The sequence below is a fragment of the Budorcas taxicolor genome, chromosome 2 (assembly GCF_023091745.1).
Source record: "Budorcas taxicolor isolate Tak-1 chromosome 2, Takin1.1, whole genome shotgun sequence".
Taxonomy (NCBI): domain Eukaryota; kingdom Metazoa; phylum Chordata; class Mammalia; order Artiodactyla; family Bovidae; genus Budorcas; species Budorcas taxicolor.
Genome location: NC_068911.1, coordinates 9,146,877 through 9,166,900, shown reverse-complemented (window position 1 = coordinate 9,166,900; position 20,024 = coordinate 9,146,877). Strand labels below are relative to the sequence as shown.

Sequence of the window (20,024 nt, the reverse complement as noted above, 5' to 3'; positions counted from 1 at the left end):
TTAGAACTGACTAAAAGGCATTCCCTTTTATGGCTGAGTAATATTCCATCGTGTATCTGTACCACAACTTCTTTATCCATTATCTGTTGCTGGACATCTAGGTTGCTTCCATGTTCTAGCTGTTGTAAATAGTGCTGCAATGAACAGTGGGATACATGTGTCTTTTTCGATTTTGGTTTCCTTGGGGTATATGCCTGGGAGTGGGATTGCTGGGTCATACGGTGGTTTCATTCCTAGTTTCTCAAGGAATCTCCAAACTGTCTTTCATAGTGGCGGTATCAGTTTACATTCCCACCAACAGTGCAAGAGTGTTCCCTTTTCTCCACACCCTCTCCAGCATTTATTGTTTGTACACTTCTTGATGATGGCCATTCTGACCAGCTTCCCTGGTGGCTTAGACGGTAAAGCGTCTGTCTGCAATGTGGGAGACCCGGGTTCAATCCCTGGGTTGGGAAGGCCCCCGGAGAAGGAAATGGCCACCCACTCTGGTACTCTTGCCTGGAAAAGTCCATGGACTGAGGAGCTTGGTAGGCTACAGTCCATGGGATCACAAAGAGTTGGACACGACGCAGAGTTGGAGCGACTTCGACTTCACTTTATCAACTTTATTCTGACTGGTGTGAGTTGATAACTCATGATAGTTTTGATTTGCATTTCTATAATAATGAGTGATGTTGAGCATCTTTTCATGTGTTTGTTAGCCATCTGTATGTCTTTGGAGAAAAGTCTGTTTAGGCCTTTTACCCACTTTTTGATTGGGTGGTTTGTTTTTCTGGTCTTGAGTTGTATGAGCTGCTTGTATATTTTGGAAATTAATCCTTTGTCAGTTGTTTCATTGCTATTATTTTCTCCCATTCTGAGGGTTGTCTTTTCACCTTGCTTATAGTTTCCTTTGCTGTGCAAAAGCTTTTAAGTTTAATCAGGTCCTACTTGTTTACTTTTGTTTTATTTCTGTTACTCTAGGAGGTGGGTCATAGAAGATCTTGCTTTGATTTATGCTGAGTGTTCTGCCTATGTTTTTGTCTAAGAGTTTCATAGTTTCTGGTCTTACATTTTGGTCTTTAATCCATTTGAGTTTATCTTTGTGTTAAACCATTGAAAGATTTTAATAAAAATGTACTAAAATGTATTTAATAAAAATAAAAAACTTAATAATAATTCGATATGTTGACTAAAAACTTGGACACAAAATAATATATAGGTAATTCTGTTTATTTGAAATTCAAAACCAGTCGGGGATTTTCCTGGTGGTCCAGGGGCTAAGGCTCTGAGTTCCCAATACAGGGGGCCCAGGTTTGATCCCTAGTCAGGGAACTAGAAACCACATGCCATAACTAAGACCCAGCATAGACAAAAAAAAAAAAAAGGAAACCAGGCCACATTAATCTATGATGATATGAGTCAGGATAGCGGCTCCCTTTGTTAGGGGTTCTGACTCAGGGACATGTGATAAAGACTCTGGGTGCTAGAAATGTTCTGTAGCTTGATATATATATATTTTTAAATTATTTATCAGTTTATTATAAAGGATGTAAATAAACAGCCAGATGAAGAGGTACATAGGGTGAGATCTGGAAGAGTCCAGAGCACAGGTCCTTGGGTTCCCATGGAACCGAGGTGCAGCACCCTCCCAGCACGTGGGTACGGTCACCAACCCAGAAGCTTCTCTGTATCTTTGTTTTTTAATTAATTACTTTGGTTTATTTTTTTGGTTGTTCTGGGTCTTCGTTGCTTCGCATGGGCTCCTCTTCCTCGTGGTGCCCAGGTCTCTTGCCGTGGTGGCTTCTCTTGTGTGGACGGGGCACGGGCACCAGAGTGTGCGGATTCAGTAGTTGTGGGGCGTGGACTTAGCTGCTCCGTGACACGTGGATCTTCCCGGCCCAGGGTTCGAACCCATGTCCCCTGCATTGGCCGGCAGACTCCTATCCACTCTAGCACCAGGGACGTCCGGTCCTCTGTATCTTGACCTTAAGAGTGCATGCACGTGTATAAATTGTACCTCAAGCATATGGTTAACGTTTGTGCACTTTATAGAAGGTAGACATCAATTTTAAAATCTAGGGAAGCAAGAACATCTTCAGAATTCTAAAGAGAGAGAGGGAGAAACGCAGATTGAGAGAGAATTGTGTCAAAGCACGAGTCCACTCCCTTTTGGGGTCTGAGAGGTGTGAGCAGGTACCCGGTCCCTCTGTCTCTGACCCTCCCCCAGGCCTGGCCAAGGTGAGTACCTGAGTGCCGCCGTTATCAGAGCTGGCAGAGCAGAGGCTCCCTCCCTAGTCCCGTGATGTGGCCCAGCCTCCACCTGATTCTCAGCCACCTTGAGGGCACAGGGGTGGGGGGGGGGGTGTCGTTTCTGGCAAAGGGGAGGAGCAAAGGGGCAGAGACTAGGTAGAACAGGTGTCCGGCCACAATCCCAGGTCTCTGCCCCTGCCCTCCCATCCTGGGGAGAAGAGAAGGCCGAGCAGATTGAGTCAGTGTTGCTGGTGTGAGGCCCCTCTGGAGGGCTCGGAGGATCCTGAGAGGCCAGTGCAGGGGTTCTCCCTGGGGCCACTGCTGACTTCTGGTGAGATGCTTTTCAATCCCAATTGGCTTTTACAGGGGAGCAGGGTGGGAGCCCAGGAGACAGCTCCAAGGTCCCAGCTCCTGGGCAGTATTGTTCTAAGACAGAACTATGTTTCTGAATGGCCTGGGGGGTGTCTCTTGTAAGCATAGATTTCTGGGGCTCACTGGAGATATGTGATGGCGTGACTCAGGAATTCTGTTGTCACTCTGCTTCCACCAGCTTCTCTCCAGTTTGAGAACTGATCTAGAAACTGGGAAAGACCTTGGCTTGTTTCTGCTGCCCAGTTCTAGGTCAGGACACCCGCTGGGTTGGAGCTTGCATTGTTAATGTCACTTCAGGTGACCCTGCAGGTGGCCCCTTTCACATTTACCTCCAAATCTGAGTTTAAAATGTAGGCACCTGGACCTCCAAGTGACTGCTCTTTTCATTTAAGCCCTTTGATTTAAAGATGGGAAAACAGACCCAAGGTCATTGTGGGGCAGGGCTGGAATCGAAGGCTGGCGTCCTTAGCAGCCTCTCCTTTCAGGGCCCTTGGGGCTGGGGGCCGAAGGAGTGGAGGGGGCCGGCTCCAGGGAGGCTGCCCTGGGCCCCCGCGGGCACCGTGGATGGCGTGGCAGGTGAGCGTGCCCGAGCTGGAGGACCGCCTGCAGTGCCCCATGTGCCTGGAGGTCTTCAAGGAGCCCCTGATGCTGCAGTGCGGCCACTCCTACTGCAAAGGCTGCCTGGCGTCCCTGTCGCGCCACCTGGCCGCAGAGCTGCGCTGCCCCGAGTGCCGGCGGGAGGTGGACTACAGCAGCTCCCCACCCAACGTCTCCCTGGCGAAGGTGATCGAAGCCCTGCAGCTCCCAGGGGACCCGGAGCCCCAGCTGTGCGTGCACCACCGGAACCCGCTCAGCCTCTTCTGTGAGAAGGACCAGGAGCTCATCTGCGGCCTCTGTGGCCTGCTGGGCGCCCACCAGCACCACCGGGTTACACCCGTGCCCACTGTCTACAGCCGCATGAAGGTGGGCAGCGAGGCTGCTGGGGGCAGCAGGCGGGCCAGGGGCGGCAGGCGGGCCGGGGGCGGGGCCGCCCTGGGGGACGGAGAGCGCCCTGCCTCGAACTACTGCCCTCCACCTCCAGTTTTATTTTCCGTTAGATTCCTGAGCCCTCCAGGGACTTCACCCTGAGGCAGGTGAGGGCAGGGACTTGGTTTCATCCCCTGGGATATTTCCGCACCTAGAACCGTGCTGGGCAGGTCGTAAATGCCCAAAATGTCTTTGTGGAATCAATAGATTCCTACCCTCATGGACCTTTGCCTCAGAACTAGCAGATGGCCATTTTAAGATGAATAATAATAATGATATCATCTTAAGTTCGTCTGTTTATCTAAGGTTTATGAAGAGTGGGGTTATTGTTGTATTTATAAATGAGGAAACAGGCTCAGAGAACGCATGAGGATCTTAGTCAAGGTCATACAGTTTGTCAGTGGCAGAGCTAGGATTCAAACCAAGGCCAGTTTTTCATTCCCCAGACAACCAATCAAGGAAGGGCAGGAAGGGCTCTTGGAGGTAAATTGTCATAGGGAACCTGGCCTGGAGCTTAGCAGTAGGGACAGGGGGAGTAAGGACCAGGAATGACAAAGTTCAAGAGACGAGGGAAGCGCATCAGCGTGTGTAGGCAGAGGGGCCCCTGGAAGCTGCTCCCGGGATTTCCTGGCCAAGTGCTCTGGGCAGCCTTTCTTTGCCCCTCCGACCCTGGGAGAGGAGGGAAAGGAGCTCTAGCATGTACCCCAGGCGGCGCTGGTGTCCATGGTAGAGCAGTGGGCAAGGAGCTCACTGCGCCAGCCCTCACAGTCTGGGGGTCTGACACCATCCTGAGTGTCAGGTGCTGCTGTTGAGGTCCAATACAGGCAAAGGTGAGCCCAGCTGGAACATGGCTCTTGCATGGTCTTGGGTGATCAGGAAGGCTTCCTGGAGGAAGTGGACTGCCAAGCTGAGACCTGAACCCTCAGGAGGACTTGAAAGGAAGGGGAGGAAAAGCATTCTGAGTATACAAAGAGCATGGGCAGAAGACCGAGGAGCAAACGGCATGGCACATTTGAGGAATCAGACATTATTCCATTCAGCTCAAGGGAGAGTGAGGTGGGAGTGAGGGGAGGCAAGCAGGGGCCAGCTCATGAAAAGGCCTGTGTACATGAGAAGGAATCTGGGGTTCATTCAGACGACCAGTGTCGGAAGTGTTTAAACAGTAGTGATGTGGCCCCGTCTCTCTGCCCGAGTGTAGACTGGAGGGTGAGGCTGGGAATAAGAGATTGGGGGTGACCTACATGCAGGTGGTCTTTGCAGTCCGAGGTGCAGAGAAGACTGACCAGCTGAGTCTGCAGGGTGATGGGGAAGATGCTGAGAATGCCCACCAGGGGCTTCGGGGCTTAAGATTTGGGTAGAGAACCCCGAAGGGGACAGAAAGAATCCACAGAGGACTCAGGGGTGCTGGCTGCATGCGGTCTTCTGGAAACTGGAGGAACAGAGCATTTTGACAAGGTGGAAGTCACTTGTGTGAAATGTCAGCTCAGGATTGAAAAGAACCAGTCAGATTCTGCAGTAAGAGTCGGTTACCTTGGCAAGAGTAGTTGTAGGGGGCTGTGAAAGGCGGAAGCAAAATTACAGTGCAGTGCAACCGAGTCCAGCTTTACGAGCAGAGGGCTGCCCGGCAGAAAAGGAGACTGCTGGGAGCTTGTCATCTCTGGCTCGGAGCTGGGGGGGCTTGGACCCTAGTTTTTGGATGTAGGTTTTTGTGATTTCAAGACTGTGATGCAACTAAATTCAGTTCCTTTATCAGATCTTTAAAAAAAAATTTTTTTTTTGACAGGGACCATTTTTAAAGTCTTTATTGAATCTGTTACAATATTGCTTCTGTTTTATGTTTTGGTTTTTCGGCCATGAAGCATGTGGGATCTTAGCGCCCAGACCAGAACCCACACCGCCTGCATTGGGAGGTGCAGTCTTAATCACTGGACAGCCAGGGAGGTCCCCTCAGATCTCTTTCGTGCATTCCTGTTTCCTCCTGTGGATTGAGATCTTGAGATACTTTATTTGTGCAATCTGTTTCCACTCACAGTGGCCCAGTTGATGAGAAAGAACTCGTCCCATCTCTCTTTGCCTTGGGAGGGTTACTATTGGTGTGCCCTTCTCCTATGAGCTCGGCTGTCTTGTTACGGAGAGCAAGGACTCTGTTCATTCATCTCCATGCTGGTTTTATTTTTTTCTCAGTTCCCTTCCGGAAAGGCTCTTGCAGCCGACTTCTACTTGGGCACGATCTAAGCTGAATACTCTGCACGGTCCATGGGCACAGACCACCTGGGCTCCCGTCAAGTCATGCAGCCAGATGGTGGTCTAGGTGGTTCTGGTGGACCCCTAAAGTTAGGCTGGATGTGGGGCCAGGGCAGCCCAGAGGAAGTGAGTTTATTGCAGCCTGGAGGCCCTAAATCCAGGCTGGGCCCAAGGCTGCCGGAGATGGATTCAGGCATAGGCAGTGAGGGGTCACCAGGTGTAACCCGGGCCACTGCATACACTGTTGACTTCACTTGGGGCCAGCCTTTTTGTGATCACTCTTGATCAAATGCTCACTAATTCTGGACCTGCTGGTGCCCAGCAGGCTTACCAGGTGGGTACCCTATGGGCAGCATTCCATGCAAGGAGTGTTGACCTCAGATTGACAGTCGCCCTGCATGGATGTTGTGTGGTGACTTCTGGTGGCTATAACCACGTTTAGCATCTCTGTCAATGTCACAGAAAGGGATGACGAGGAGACCCTTCTCTGGGCAGTTGCTGCCATCAGTTTGTGGTATTCTTGAGTAGTCTTACCTGTTTGGGGGTCGAGGGTATCCAGGTAGTTCCCTGGTTCCACTGGGAGTGCTTGTGTTCATGGGGCTGCCCCCTGCCCTGGCCGCTGGGGCTGGGAGAGTGAAGGGGTCGTGGCTCACGGGCCCATGGCCCGTTTGCCTCCAGGAGGAGCTAGCAGCCCTCATCTCCAACCTGAAGCAGGAGCAGAAGAAGGTAGATGAGCAAATCGCCAAACTGGTGAACAACAGGACTCGGATTGTGGTGAGTGCCCCTGCCCTCGGCGACCCCCGCCCAGGGCCAGCCACCTCCCCTTTCCTGCAGAGCCCAGCTCCGATTTGCCCTTTACAGGAACCCACGCCTTCCCTATAAAGCCAGAATTTCAAAGCATTCCAGGCGGGGTGGGAAAAAGCGCACAGGCTCCTGGGGGAATTCACCACAGTCGTCAGGGCTGTCTCCAAGTTGGCTTGTGTCCTCCACGTCCTTGGGACCGAGATAACTCAGAGCCCAAGTCCCGGAGGTAAACAGCTTAACGCGTGGGCATGACTGCCCGGCCCCTGCCACCTGTGTCTGTCTGACCTTGACAGCCTGTTCGATGCCCTCCTGGTACCTTCAGAGTGCAGGCATGGAGAGGCTGCAGCCCTCAGGGGCTGGCCGCCGTTCCTAAATGAGGGGCCCTTGGGGCTGAGAGGGTGTGGAGCCCCGGCCTTACAGGTAATCATGAAACAAGCAGGAGACCAGTGTCCTTGAAAGTCAGCTCAGTGAATCTTCCTCACCCTGGGGAGGGAGACAGCATCACTGCATCTGATGGACGAGGAGTCGCTGCACTGAACTGGGCGCCGGGGGCCCAGCCTCTCCCCTGCCACTGCTGCCCTCCCCGCCGGGGCTGCATCTGGGCGTGAACACCCCGGCAGGAGTCAGGCCTCCGACTTGGGGATGAGGACCGAGAACGCTCGGAAGGGCCCAGGAAGGTCTGAGCTGCCAGGATGTGGGGACACCGAGGTCAGCCTCGGCTCCTGCTTTGACCAGCCTCTCCCTGTCCCAGAACGAGTCCGATGTCTTCAGCTGGGTGATCCGCCGTGAGTTCCAGGAGCTCCACCACCTGGTGGACGAGGAGAAGGCCCGCTGCCTGGAGGGGGTGGAGGGCCACACCCGCGGCCTCGTGGCCTCCCTGGACATGCAGCTGGAGCAGGCCCGGGGCGCCCGGGAGCGGCTGGTCCAGGCCGCGGGTGTGCTGGAGCAGTTCGGCAGCGAGAGTCACCACGAGTTCATCCGGGTGAGCGGACGAGGCCCCTGTGTCCCCAAGAGCCTCCCCTTCCTAACGACTTCTGCATGGCCTCGGCCTCCTCGGTGTCCTAACCCACCTCCCTCTTGTCTTCCAGAAGTACCACGCCATGGCCTCCAGGTATTCCCCTTGCACTTCCGGAGCCGTAGGAGTGTCTCCCTGTTTTTTTTTGTTTGTTTGTTTCCAATTTCCCTTAGTTTAAGGACAACTGGGTAAGAAGCATTGGCTTAAGTGAACGGCTAGAGGATCTGATTGGCGGAGTTTGGTTTCCACTCTGGCTGGAGCTGGGGGCGGGGTTCCCCTGATTCAGAGGCGAGCTCTTCAAGCAGCTCATCAGAGCCACCTGGAGGACTCTTTAACCATAGATCGCTGGACCCCCGTCATCAGTTCTGAGTCAGCAGATCTAGGGTGGGAGCCAAGAAAACTTGCATTTCTGACAAGGCCCAGGTGATGTGATGCTGCTGGTCCCAGGCCTGCCCTTGGAGAGCTACTGATGCGGAGTGTTTCCGGGATGGAGGCAGGGCCCCAGAGAGCGGCTGGTGGGGGGACATGATGGGCCTCTCAAGTGCACGGTCTTCTGAGCGGGGACTCGGCTGGATGGACCTGCACATGGGTGACAAGGCTGGGGTACTTGGGTGAGCAGCTCCGTCATCACTGTGAACCTTTGACTTCAGACCAGAGCTCCAGCAGGCCCGACTCTCGGAAGGTGCCTTCAGCCCCATCTCCTTCAAGCCAGGCCTGCACCAGGCTGACATCAAGCTGACGGTGTGGAAAAGGCTTTTCCGAAAGGTTCTGCCAGGTGAGCACCCGCCCCCCCACCCCCGCCCCACTCCGCCCCGGCTGCCCTGCTGCTGCTAAGTCGCTTCAGTCGTGTCCGACTCTGTGCGACCCCATAGACGGCAGCCCACCAGGCTCCCCGTCCCTGGGTTTCTCCAGGCAAGAACACTGGAGTGGGTGGCCATTTCCTTCTCCAATGCATGGAAGTGAAAAGTGAAAGTGAAGTCGCTCAGTCCTGTCCTGCCGCTCCCCAAACCTTCCACTGTATGAGGCTGGGGCAGCTGACAGTGAGGGTGCAGGGCTGGGCTTCTGCCAGCAGGGGGCGCTCAAGCTCACCTCCAGCTCTAAGTGGTGACTGGGTGAGTGGTGTAATTTGAGACTTGTGTTTCCTGTTTATTTATTTATTTATTTATTTAATTTGGCTGTTCTGGATCTTAGTTGCAGCTTGTGGAATCTTTGAGCTGAAGCCTGTGAGATCTAGTTCTCTGACCGGGGGCGAACCCCTCCCCTCACCCCCTGCATTGGGAGCTCAGAGCCTTAACCACTGGACTGGCAGAGAAGTCCCTGAGCCTGTTTCCTCATCTATAGTCTCTGAACCTTGGTTTCTTTGTCTGTAAGGAGCTCACCTTGCTGGGCTGTGTATTCCAAATAGATGTGTGCGATTTGTGTGCTCAGTCATGTCCGACTGTTTGCAACCTGCCAGGCTCCTCTGTCCATGGGATTCTCCAGGCAAGAATACTGGAGTGGGTTGCCATTTCTTACTCCAGAGGATCTTCCTGACCCATGGATCAAACCTAGGTCTCCTGCATTGGCAGGTGAATTCCTTACCACCTTGCCACCTGGGAGGGTGTGTGTAGTTTAATGCTTAATAAATGGCAGCTGCTGCTTTGCCAAAAAATAACTCAGACATTTAACTCCTTCATTACTAGCATATGAGGGAAAACAGTCAGTAGACTGATTTCACCCAACAAAGGCAAAAACAGGATCGCTATAAGAGAAGGAGAAGGGGGACTTCCCTGGTGGTCCAGCGGTTAAGACTGTTCTTCCAGTGTAGGAGGCCCGGCTTCAATCCCTGGTCAGGGAATGAGATCCCAGGTGCCACAACACCCAGGGAAGCCAAATAAATATATTTTAGGAAAAGGGAAGAAAGGGGAGAGAAGAAAGACCTGCAGACAATCTCTGAACCATGAACATTGTTTGCACGTTTTGGATAGAGACTGGTCAGTGACAGGGAGCACAGAGGTCATTTGGGATAGTGCAGTCCTTGACTGCACTGCTGGCATACCCACGGAAGCCACTGCAGTTGTTAGAATCTCCAGAAAACCTGGGGAGTGGAGCTGAGGCACCCACGTAACAGGCCGTCTCCCAGGTCCTTCCATCGGCACCTCTGCCTTAGGCAGGCCACCCTCACCATGTTCCTGGCTGGAACGCCTGGGCTCACAGTGGCCCATTCTCCACCCTTCAGGCATCACTCGCTGCTTCAGAGAATCGGGGTTGCCTGCTCCGGCCCCACCCTTTCCAGGCCCTGTTGATACAGGAATGAGGGACTTGGTTCTTCCAAGAATCTCGGGGCTTCCCACCAGCCTCCCTTGGGCAGGGCCGGCTGCCTTGAACACACCTCCCCCCTCTATCTCCCCCAGCCCCAGAGTCCCTCAAGCTGGATCCGGCCACGGCCCACCCCCTCCTGGAGCTCTCCAAGGGCAACACGGTGGTGCAGTGTGGGCTCCTGGCCCAGCGGCGCGCCAGCCAGCCCGAACGCTTCGATTACAGCACATGTGTCCTGGCCAGCAGGGGCTTCTCCTGCGGCCGCCACTACTGGGAGGTGGTGGTGGGCAGCAAGAGCGACTGGCGCCTGGGGGTCATCAAGGGCACAGCCAGCCGCAAGGGCAAGCTGAGCAAGTCCCCGGAGCACGGCGTGTGGCTCATCGGCCTGAAGGAGGGCCGAGTGTACGAGGCCTTCAGCTGCCCCCGGGTGCCCCTGCCCGTGGCGGGCCACCCCCACCGCATCGGCATCTACCTGCACTATGAGCAGGGGGAGCTCACCTTCTTTGACGCCGACCGCCCCGATGACCTGCGGCCACTCTACTCGTTCCAGGCCGACTTCCAGGGCAAGCTGTACCCCATCCTGGACGTGTGCTGGCACGACAGGGGCAGCAACTCCCTACCCATGGTGCTGCCGCCACCCGGCGGGCCCGGCCTCCTCTCCCCACTGCAGCCCACCAAGCTGTAGCGCTGCCTTTCTGCTTGGCGTAGGGGCTTGAGGGGTCCTGCTGACTCCGGTGAGCGAAGGCGATGATTTCCTCTTTTGGGGAGGTCTTTGCCTGGGTGCCCCTAGAAACATTTATTGTTGGGAGAATAACTGATAGCCAGGGGCATGTTTATTAACCTCTATCTGGGCTATTAACCTGCTTATTAACCGGCAGAGCCAGGCCCTGGGGTCCAAGGATCAAGCTGGGCTTCCCTTGTTGCACGCAGGCTCAGTCACTTCAGTCGTGTCCAACTCTTTGCGACCCTGTGTACTGTAGCCTGGCAGGCTCCTCTGTCCATGGGGATTCTCCAGGCAAGAATACTGGCGTGGGTTGCCATGCCCTCCTCGAGATCTTCCTGACCCAGGGATCAAACCCACGTCTCACATCTCCTGCACTGGCGGGCCGGTTCTTTGCCACTTGTGCCACCTGGGAAGAGCGGGCTTCCCTTAGCCCCTCCTAACCTCGATCATGCGTCCCCCTGAGGGTGGAAACACTCCCACACATAATTCCCCCATCACTGTGAACTTTAAGGATAATAAAACAGACATTATTTCTCCCTTGTCAAGTGATTTGCAGTGATCAGTTGCTGCACGTGCTCACTGCTTTATGCTCGGGTCTTTAAAAGCAGCTCCAGCCTCTGGTAGGGCCACATCTCACAGCCACGAGCCCTTTGATTTCCACACCATCCTTTCTGGCGTGGGCAACAAGGCCTACGTGAGCTGCTGCCTTTGGCTAATCTTCCCCCTGCCATCTGTGTAAGTCATAATCAAAAGCGGCTTCTTGTCTCTTTTTTTGAAAATTTTGAAAATTTACGTGTTCATTCTTTTGGCTATGCTGGGTCTTCACTGCTGTGCGCATGCTTTCTCTAGGTGCGATGGGCAGGCTTCTCACCGCAGTGGCTTCTCTCGTGGAGCACGGGTTCTAGGTGCACGGGCTCAGTAGTCGGGGTTCCTGGGCTCTACAGCACAGGCTCAGGAGTTGTGGGTGCACAGGCTTGGTTGCTTCATGGCATGTGGAATCTTTCAGATCAGGGATCCAACCTTGTGCCCTGGACTGGCAGGTAGATGAACCACTGGACCCCCAGGGAAGTCCTGCTTGTTGTCTCTGGATCAGCTGCATCTGTCGGGCCTTGGCCTTGGTTGCTGCATGCTTGACGCTTTCCAGACTTGGTCTTTGGTTGTGTAGCTCTTCCTTCAGTTTCATGACGCTACCTCTGCTCTCCATCCTGCGTGGCCTAGGGGGCTGGCCTCGCTGGAATGCACATCCTTCTGGCTTCCTGTTGGGTTCAGCTGATGGGAGAGGCTGGCAGGAGATCCCAGGGCAGGAGAAGGGAGTTGGAGGTGGTTATTTTCTTGCTTTTCTGCCTGCTGGGCTATGCATTGCAGGGTCCCCCCTCTTTGCAATTCTTCCTATATTCCTGGTGGTGAACAGCGCTGTCGCCAGCCCTGAGTTCTGCGCCATCACCCATCAACCTCCTCACCTCTGACTGTTCTTTTTAGAAAATTCCTTTCTTTAAACTCTCCTCAGCGACTCCCTTGTGTGCACCACCCTGCCTTCAGCCAGACCATGATGGACATGATGGCATACTTCTGCACCCATTTAATAAATCCTATCTTTCAATTGGCTAACCAGAGTAAGTGTTTGTGCTTGCAACAGAAAGATCTTAACTGACGCACATCTAATATGCAAGAGACAGAGGAAATAATAATTAATTCTTCATGTAGAATTCGCATTTAAACTGAAAGAAGTGGAACACTGGCAGAAAAGAGCCTGCAGGGATCTAGGTTCAGAAGGGGTGATGCTGCAGTGGGGGCAGTTCCCTGGTGGTCCAGTGGTTAAGACTCTGCCTTCAGTACAGGGTGCGAGGGTTCGATCCCTGGTCTGGGAAATAAGATCCCACACGCCGTGAAGTGCAGCCAGCAAAACAAAATGGGATGCTGCAGCTGGGATTGGAGATGAGGGTAGGGGTTGGTTGGGGTGGAGGGTGTGCATCTATGCTACTTGATGTTAACTTTGTCCTGTACGAACAACAGTGTGGAAGTGGGTGAGTCTGCCCCAGGGGAGGAAATATCAGACTGATGGAAAGGAGGTCAGAGAATGGAACACCAGAACCTAGGGAGCAACTTAGGCAGGGTGGCCAAGGAAACTTAGAGCTTAGCAGAGAGAAGGGAGGGAAGGCCAGCAGAGGAGGTCATGGAAGCCAAAGCTTTCCAACAAAGAAGGTGTGTTCAGCAGTGTCCTGAAAGCCCAGATTCGGATTCTGCACACCCACTGCAGAGGGTACGGGTTGGAGCCCTGGTCAGGGAACTCAGATCCCACAGGCAGCAGTCAGTGGATTTAAGTGTGAAATGATGAAGCATAGATGATTTCTATACTGTACAGATGTGAAGTGGGTTTCAAGTGTGACATCAAGGGCAGAAACCATAAAGGTAAATACTTTTAAAATGAGAACTTCATGGTGTCCAAAACAATTATAAACGACATTAAAAAAAAACTGGAAAAATGGCAAAACCTAAGATAAGAGGTATATATTGTTAATATATAAAGGCCATGGAAAAAGCAAGAGAGTTCCAGAAAAAACATCTATTTCTGCTTTATTGACTATGCCAAAGACTTTGACTGTGTGGATCACAATAAACTGTGGAAAATTCTGGAAGAGATGGGAATACCAGACCACATGACCTGCCTCTTGAGAAACCTATATGTAGGTCAGGAAGCAACAGTTAGAACTGGACATGGAACAACAGACTGGTTCCAAATAGGAAAAGGAGTACATCAAGGCTGTATATTGTCACCCTGCTTATTTAACTTATATGCAGAGTACATCATGAGAAACGCTGGACTGGAAGAAGCACAAGCTGGAATCAAGATTGCCGGGAGAAATATCAATAATGTCAGATATGCAGATAACACCACCCTTATGGCAGAATGTGAAGAGGAACTAAAAAGCCTCTTGATGAAAGTGAAAGAGGAGAGTGGAAAAGTTGGCTTAAAGCTCAACATTCAGAAAACGAAGATCATGGCATCTGGTCCCATCACTCCATGGCAAATAGATGGAGAAACAGTGGAAACTGTCAGACTTTATTTTTGGGGGCTCCAAAATCACTGCAGATGGTGACTGCAGCCATGAAATTAAAAGACACTTACTCCTTGGAAGGAAAGTTATGACCAACCTAGATAGCATATTCAAAAGCAGAGACGTTACTTTGCCAACAAAGGTCCGTCTAGTCAAGGCTATGGTTTTTCCAGTGGTCATGTATGGATGTGAGAGTTAGACTGTGAAGAAAGCTGATTGCTGAAGAATTGATGCTTTTGAACTGTGGTGTTGGAGAAGACTCTTGGGAGTCCCTTGGACTGCAAGGAGATCCAACCAGTCCATTCTAAAGGAGATCAGTCCTGGGTGTTCTTTGGAAGGACTGATGCTAAAGCTGAAACTCCAGTACTTTGGCCACCTCATGTGAAGAGTTGACTCATTGGAAGAGACTCTGATGCTGGGAGGGATTGGGGGCAGGAGGAGAAGGGGACGACAGAGGATGAGATGGCTGGATGGCATCACTGACTCCATGGGCATGAGTCTGAGTGAACTCCAGGAGTTGGTGATGGACAGGGAGGCCTGGCGTGCTGCGATTCATGGGGTCGCAAAGAGTCGGACACGACTGAGCAACTGAACTGAACAGACAGTAGAGCGGTAAGCCAAAGACATCTACATGTCATAATAGAAGAAATACAAACGACCAATAACGGGAAAATGTTTAACCTCAATCACAGAAATTAAAACATCAATAAAATCTCATTGTTTGCCTGTGATATCGGCAAGGATTGAAAGAAAAACGCAAAGAGCTGCGAAGAAGTGGTCAGCCGGGTTCTCTGCGTCAGCCTCCAGACCCTGACAGAAGTGTGAACTGTCACACGCCCTGGGACCACCTGAATGGGTACGGGGACTTCCGGGTCCGGAACACCCGTGCCCTTTGACCCCGGAAGTCAGGTGGGAGCGGTGCGGAGCCGCGCGCGCTTCGCGACAGAGCCGTAAAGGCGCGCGCGCGGGCACGGAGTATGGCGGTGTACTCGGCGGCGGCGGCCGTGCTGGCCGGCGTGGAGAGCCGCCAGGGTTCCCTCAAGGGGCTGGTGTACGCCAGCAACTTCCAGGTAGCAGGGTTCGGGGTTCTTGCCCGGGAGGGGGGCCCCGGCAGGGGGCTAGCTCGGCCCGGCCCGCGTCTCACCTGGGTCTTCTCGGCCGAGCGCAGAACGTGAAGCAGCTGTACGCGCTGGTGTGCGAAACGCAGCGTTACTCCGCCGTGCTGGACGCCGTGATCGCCAACGCCGGCCTCCTGCGAGCCGAGAAGAAGCTGCGGCCGCACCTAGCCAAGGTAACAGAAGGGTGCATGCTAAGTCGCTTCAGTCGTGTCCGACTCTCTGCGACCCCATGGACAGCAGCCCACCAGGCTCCTCTGTCCACAGGATTCTCCAGGTAAGAATACTGGAGTGGGTTGCCATTTCTATCTCCAACAGGAGGGTGAGCCCCTCCTAACCTTAGGGTGTCTGCTCCGTCGCCGTCCACTGTGTGATGCTAGCAAGTCGCTCCTCCGAAATGAGGAGGCGCAGCCCCTCACAGGTTTATGAATTGAGAGGAGGTGCACATACTTTAGGCGAAGGCAATGGCTCCCCACTCCAGTACTCTCGCCTGGAAAATCCCATGGACGGAGGAGCCTGGTGGGCTGCAGTCCATGGGGTCGCGAAGAGTCGGACACGACCGAGCGACTTCACTTTCACGCACTGGAGAAGGAAATGGGAACCCACTCTAGTGTTCTTGCCTGGAGAATCTTAGGGACGGGGGAGCCTGGTGGGCTGCCGTCTGTGGGGTCGGACAGAGTCGGACATGACTGAAGCGACTTAGCTGCAGAGCACATGCTTTAACTTTGAGCCTTGTGTGAAAGAAACAGAAGACCAAAGTGTTGATAGCGCAGCAGGCTCTGTTTAGGTAAAACAAAAAGGTGATGTTGACGAGGAGGGTTCAGATCCAGAGCTTTTCCTGGTGAGAAGCATGGGGAAGGGGTTCGGGACTGGGAAGTCAGGTACCAGGTTCAAATCGTGTACCTGTCTGTTAATTTCTTGTGTGATCTTGAAAAGGGTAGCTCACTTTTACCCATTACTATCTTGATAAGTGGTCTGTTTAACTTTTCCAGTTCCAGCACTATGGAGTTCCAGGATCTTCATACTCAAGGTTTTCTTGCCTCCTTTCTCCATCCCAGGTGCTAGTATATGACTTACTGCTGGGAAGAGGCTTTAGAGGGCGTGGGGGACGATGGAAACCTCTGCTGGAGCGGCACCAGGCCAGGCTGAAGGCTGAGTTGGCGCGGCTCAAGGTTCGTCAAGGTGTGAGCCGGAACGAGGACCTGTTGGAAGTGGGATCCAAGCCTGGCTCGGGTGAGCTGGGAGGTGTTGTGGAGATGGGGGATAGCCATCAGGCCCTCAGGAGAGGGCCCGGTTCCTGCTCACTCACTGCTGATTGCTTCCTAGCCTCCCAGGTGCCTCGATTTGTGCGAGTGAACACTTTGAAGACCTGCGCTGAAGATGCCATTGATTATTTTAAGAGACAAGGTTTCTCCTACCAGGGTCGGGCTTCTGGGTGAGTTTAGAACCCTACCTGAGCATGGAATGGGCTTCCCAGGTGGCTCAGTGGTTAAGAATCAGCCTACCAGTGCAGGGGATGCAGGTTCAAACCTTGGATCAGGAAGATCCCCTGGAGGAGGAAATGGTAAACTACTCCAGTATTCTTGCCTGGAAAATCCCTTGGACAGAGCAGTTTGGCGGGCTGCAGTCAATGGGGGTCACAGAGAGTCAGACGCGACTGAGCATGGAATGCTGTATTAAATAGAAGTGACTGGAGTAGCTGTCCTTGTCTTGTGCCTGATTTTAGAGGAAGAACTTTCAGCCTTTCCCCATTGAGTGTGATGTGAGCTGTGGGTTTGTCATATACAGACTTTATTATGTTGCTATGTTCCTTCAGTACCAAGTTTGATGAGAATTTTTATCATGAGTGGATGCTGAATTTTTTCAAATGCCTTTTCTGCATCTGTTGAGATGGTCATGTGATTTTTGTCCTGTTTGCGGTATATCACACATTGATTACTTTACATCCTTGCATCCCTAAACTTGGCATCTTGTGCATTCCTTGTTTTAACAGATGTCACTATTGCGCACCCATTTGGTCAAAGTCGAAACTGAGTCATTGTACACGCTTCCCTCCTGTCTGTCTGGGCGTTCACTGCTCTGCCTTTAGAGTCTCTCCTTCCGGACACTGCCTAGGTTTCAGCATCATATCCTGTCGTGGCTGGCACGAGAACCCGCAGCCGGCCTCCCCACGTCCAGACTTTGCTGTCACACTCGTCCTCTCTGTGTTGGCTGCAGAAAGTTCTGAACGCAGATCTGACGCTTTACTCCCTCACTGAAAACCCTTGGCCCTCCACTGGGCTGTGCCTCCCTGCCCCTTCCCAGCGCGTCTGCTATGCACCTGTGTTCCCACGGTGCTTGCTGCTCCGTGGCCGCCCCGCCCCTGCACTCCTGCCTCCTGTTCTGTCCCCTCACCGCTCTGGGAAGCGGCGTCCTCTCCCTGCATCGCCCTTATCTGTTGCAGATGTCTCCCTGTCGGCCTGCAGCGTGTCGCTTAGAGACCAGGGTGGTGGAGGATGGCTGTGTGTCGGTTTGGATGCCAGCTACTTGTCAGGCTTCCCTGGTGGCTCAGACGGTCAAGAATGTGCCTGCAATGTGGGAGGCCTGGGTTTGATCCCTGAGTTGGGAAGATCCCCTGGAGAAGGGAATGGCTTCCCACTCCAGTATTCTTGCCTGGAGAATTCCATGGACAGGGGAGCCTGGTGGGCTACAGTCCAGGGGGTCTCAAAGAGTCAGACATGACTGAGTGACTCACTTTTTCTCTCCGCTGCTTGTTAGCTTTCTCATCTGAGTTGTTATTCTCTCATGTTTTCTACATGGGGCAAGTGAACAGACAGTGCTTTTCCTTAGTTTAGTGAACAAAGTTTTCACCTCAGCCCTTCTGGGTACTAATTCATCCATCAGGAATCGACTCAGTACTCACCTCCCTGTACCAGGCCTCTCCCCACAGGGTTATGTTCTGATAGTACTGGCTGTTGCGAGCCTAATGTGTGCGAAATCTTTTCCTACGAGGTTTGCATGTCATTTAATACCTACCGTTTTCGAGAAGTACAGAGGCTGAGGTGCCCATGCCTCTCCACCTCTAGCATCTTCTGGACACAGAGTCTGGCCTGAGAACCCCGTTCTCTGAACTGTTGCCTCGGTCTTATCAGCGTGTTAATATACTCACAGCAGTTTTAAGCTTTTGTCACACCAGTAAGCAGTCAGGTGACGTGTGAAGTGCCTGGCTGGTACCTGGCATGGAGGGAGGCATAAAATGTGGAATAAGCAGTTTGTATTCCCTGGCAGCCTCGATGACATCAGGGCCCTCAAAGGGAAGTGTTTTCTCCTGGATCCCTTGCTGCCAGAGTTGCTTGTGTTTCCTGCCCAAACAGATCTGCATGACCATCCGCTGTACCAAGCCGGTCACCTCATCCTGCAAGACAAGGTAGGGAGGATGGGTGGAAAGGGGGGAAGCAGGTGGGGGGTGGTCAGCCTGGGGCCTCCGTTCACCCAGCCCCTGTGCTCTGTGCCGCCAGGCAAGTTGTCTCCCGGCCATGCTGCTGGCTCCGCCCCCAGGGTCCCACGTCATCGATGCATGCGCTGCCCCAGGCAATAAGACCAGTCACCTGGCTGCTCTTCTCAAGAACCAAGGGTGAGTGCCATGGTCAGACAGGAGTGGGGTGGGATCTGATCCCGTACTTTGTAGGAAGAGATAAGGAACACTTATTCCAGGAAGTCCTGCAGGCTGAAAGGAGGCTTTGCCTTTCAGTGTTCCCTTCTGGACCTAGGGCAGCTCCCTAAGCTTCCCAGTGGGCGGCAGGTATGAGATGTGAGTCCCCGAGCCCTCGGACCACAGAGCCCAGGCCAGCTATTTCTGACCACTGAGCTTTTTAGAAGTTAAAGACATTTAAATAGTCTGTGTGTCCTGACTTCACGTACATGTTAGTGTGTCAAGAGCTGTGGGCTTTTACGTGCTCCATTAAGTTCTCAGTTCACTTCAACTCTGCCCTCCTCCCTAGGAAGATCTTTGCCTTTGACCAGGATGCCAAGCGACTGGCGTCTATGGCTACCCTGCTGGCCCGGGCGGGGGTCTCCTGCTGCGAGCTGGCCGAGCAGGACTTCCTGACGGTCTCGCCCTCGGACCAGCGTTACTGTCAGGTCCAGTACATCTTGCTGGATCCCTCCTGTAGCGGCTCTGGTGAGATGACGGGGAGCACAGCCCAGGGCTCACGGACCCAGGGCAACCTTGGGGCGTGAGGGGTGGTTGGTTGTCCTGGCCTGAGGTTTGGTTCCTGTGACCCGTGGCAGACGTGCTCTCCTGGAAGCGGGACCTGCTCTTCCAGGCTGGCTGTGCTGAAAGCACTCTTCCCTAGGGATGCCCAGCAGACAGCTGGAGGAGCCCAAGGCTGGCATGCCGAGCCCAGAGCGCCTGCGAGCACTGGCCGCCTTCCAGCAGCGGGCGCTGAGCCACGCGCTCACGTTCCCCAGCCTGCGACGCCTCGTCTACTCCACGTGCTCCGTCTGCCAGGAGGAGAATGAAGACGTGGTGTGCGCCGCCCTGCAGCAGAACCTTGGGGCCTTCAGGTAGTAGGTGTCCACCAGGGCCTTGGGGAGGGGGCTGCCTCTGACCTAGAAGCCCATCCCAATGCCTGCCTGCAGGCTGGCTGCCGTCCTCCCCTCCTGGCCGCACCGAGGCCTCGGCGCCTTTCCAGGCGCTGAACACTGCCTCCGGGCCTCCCCCGAGACCACGCTTACCGGTGGCTTCTTCATCGCGGTGCTTGAACGGGTAGAGGTGCCGAGGTGAGTGACCGGGGGGGCCTCCCTGGAAGAGGCTGGAGGACTGGGGCACATCTCACCCCCTTTACTTTTCTTCTAGCTCTGTTTCACAGGCTGAAGCGGCAGCCTCAGAGCTGATGCCCAGCCCAGCCCCAAAGGGGAAGAGGAGGCGGCGGAAAGCGGCGGCTACCCCTGGCACTTAGCGGGCGCAGAGCGCCGACTCCTCTCAGGCCCTCAGCCCCAGGTGGCAGTCTGGTTATGGCTGGAGGAAGAAGACCGGGAACCCCGTTCCTCCAGCTGGAGAGAGACGGGACACTCCTCTGCTTTGGGTCCCTTCCCTGGGCTGTGCTTTCGTGCGTGAGACGCACTGCTGCTCACAAAAATAAAACGCAGGACATGGT

The 20,024-nt window shown here is 53.7% G+C and overlaps 2 protein-coding genes across 2 annotated transcripts; both read left to right on the top strand.

Moving 5' to 3' along the window:
• The first annotated feature begins 3,168 nt into the window (after positions 1 to 3,168).
• On the top strand, positions 3,169 to 10,676 carry TRIM50 (tripartite motif containing 50). The gene is made up of 6 exons (XM_052636037.1): positions 3,169 to 3,567; positions 6,553 to 6,648; positions 7,430 to 7,660; positions 7,767 to 7,789; positions 8,344 to 8,468; positions 10,087 to 10,676. Exons 1-6 carry the CDS (start codon positions 3,169 to 3,171, stop codon positions 10,674 to 10,676), a joined length of 1,464 nt encoding a protein of 487 aa, XP_052491997.1.
• A 4,065-nt stretch (positions 10,677 to 14,741) lies between these two features.
• Positions 14,742 to 20,024, top strand: NSUN5 (NOP2/Sun RNA methyltransferase 5). Its single transcript, XM_052656614.1, has 10 exons — positions 14,742 to 14,841; positions 14,940 to 15,062; positions 15,945 to 16,119; positions 16,213 to 16,321; positions 18,154 to 18,292; positions 18,384 to 18,499; positions 18,867 to 19,045; positions 19,221 to 19,431; positions 19,507 to 19,647; positions 19,724 to 20,024. Exons 1-10 carry the CDS (start codon positions 14,749 to 14,751, stop codon positions 19,824 to 19,826), a joined length of 1,389 nt encoding a protein of 462 aa, XP_052512574.1. The 5' UTR covers positions 14,742 to 14,748; the 3' UTR covers positions 19,827 to 20,024.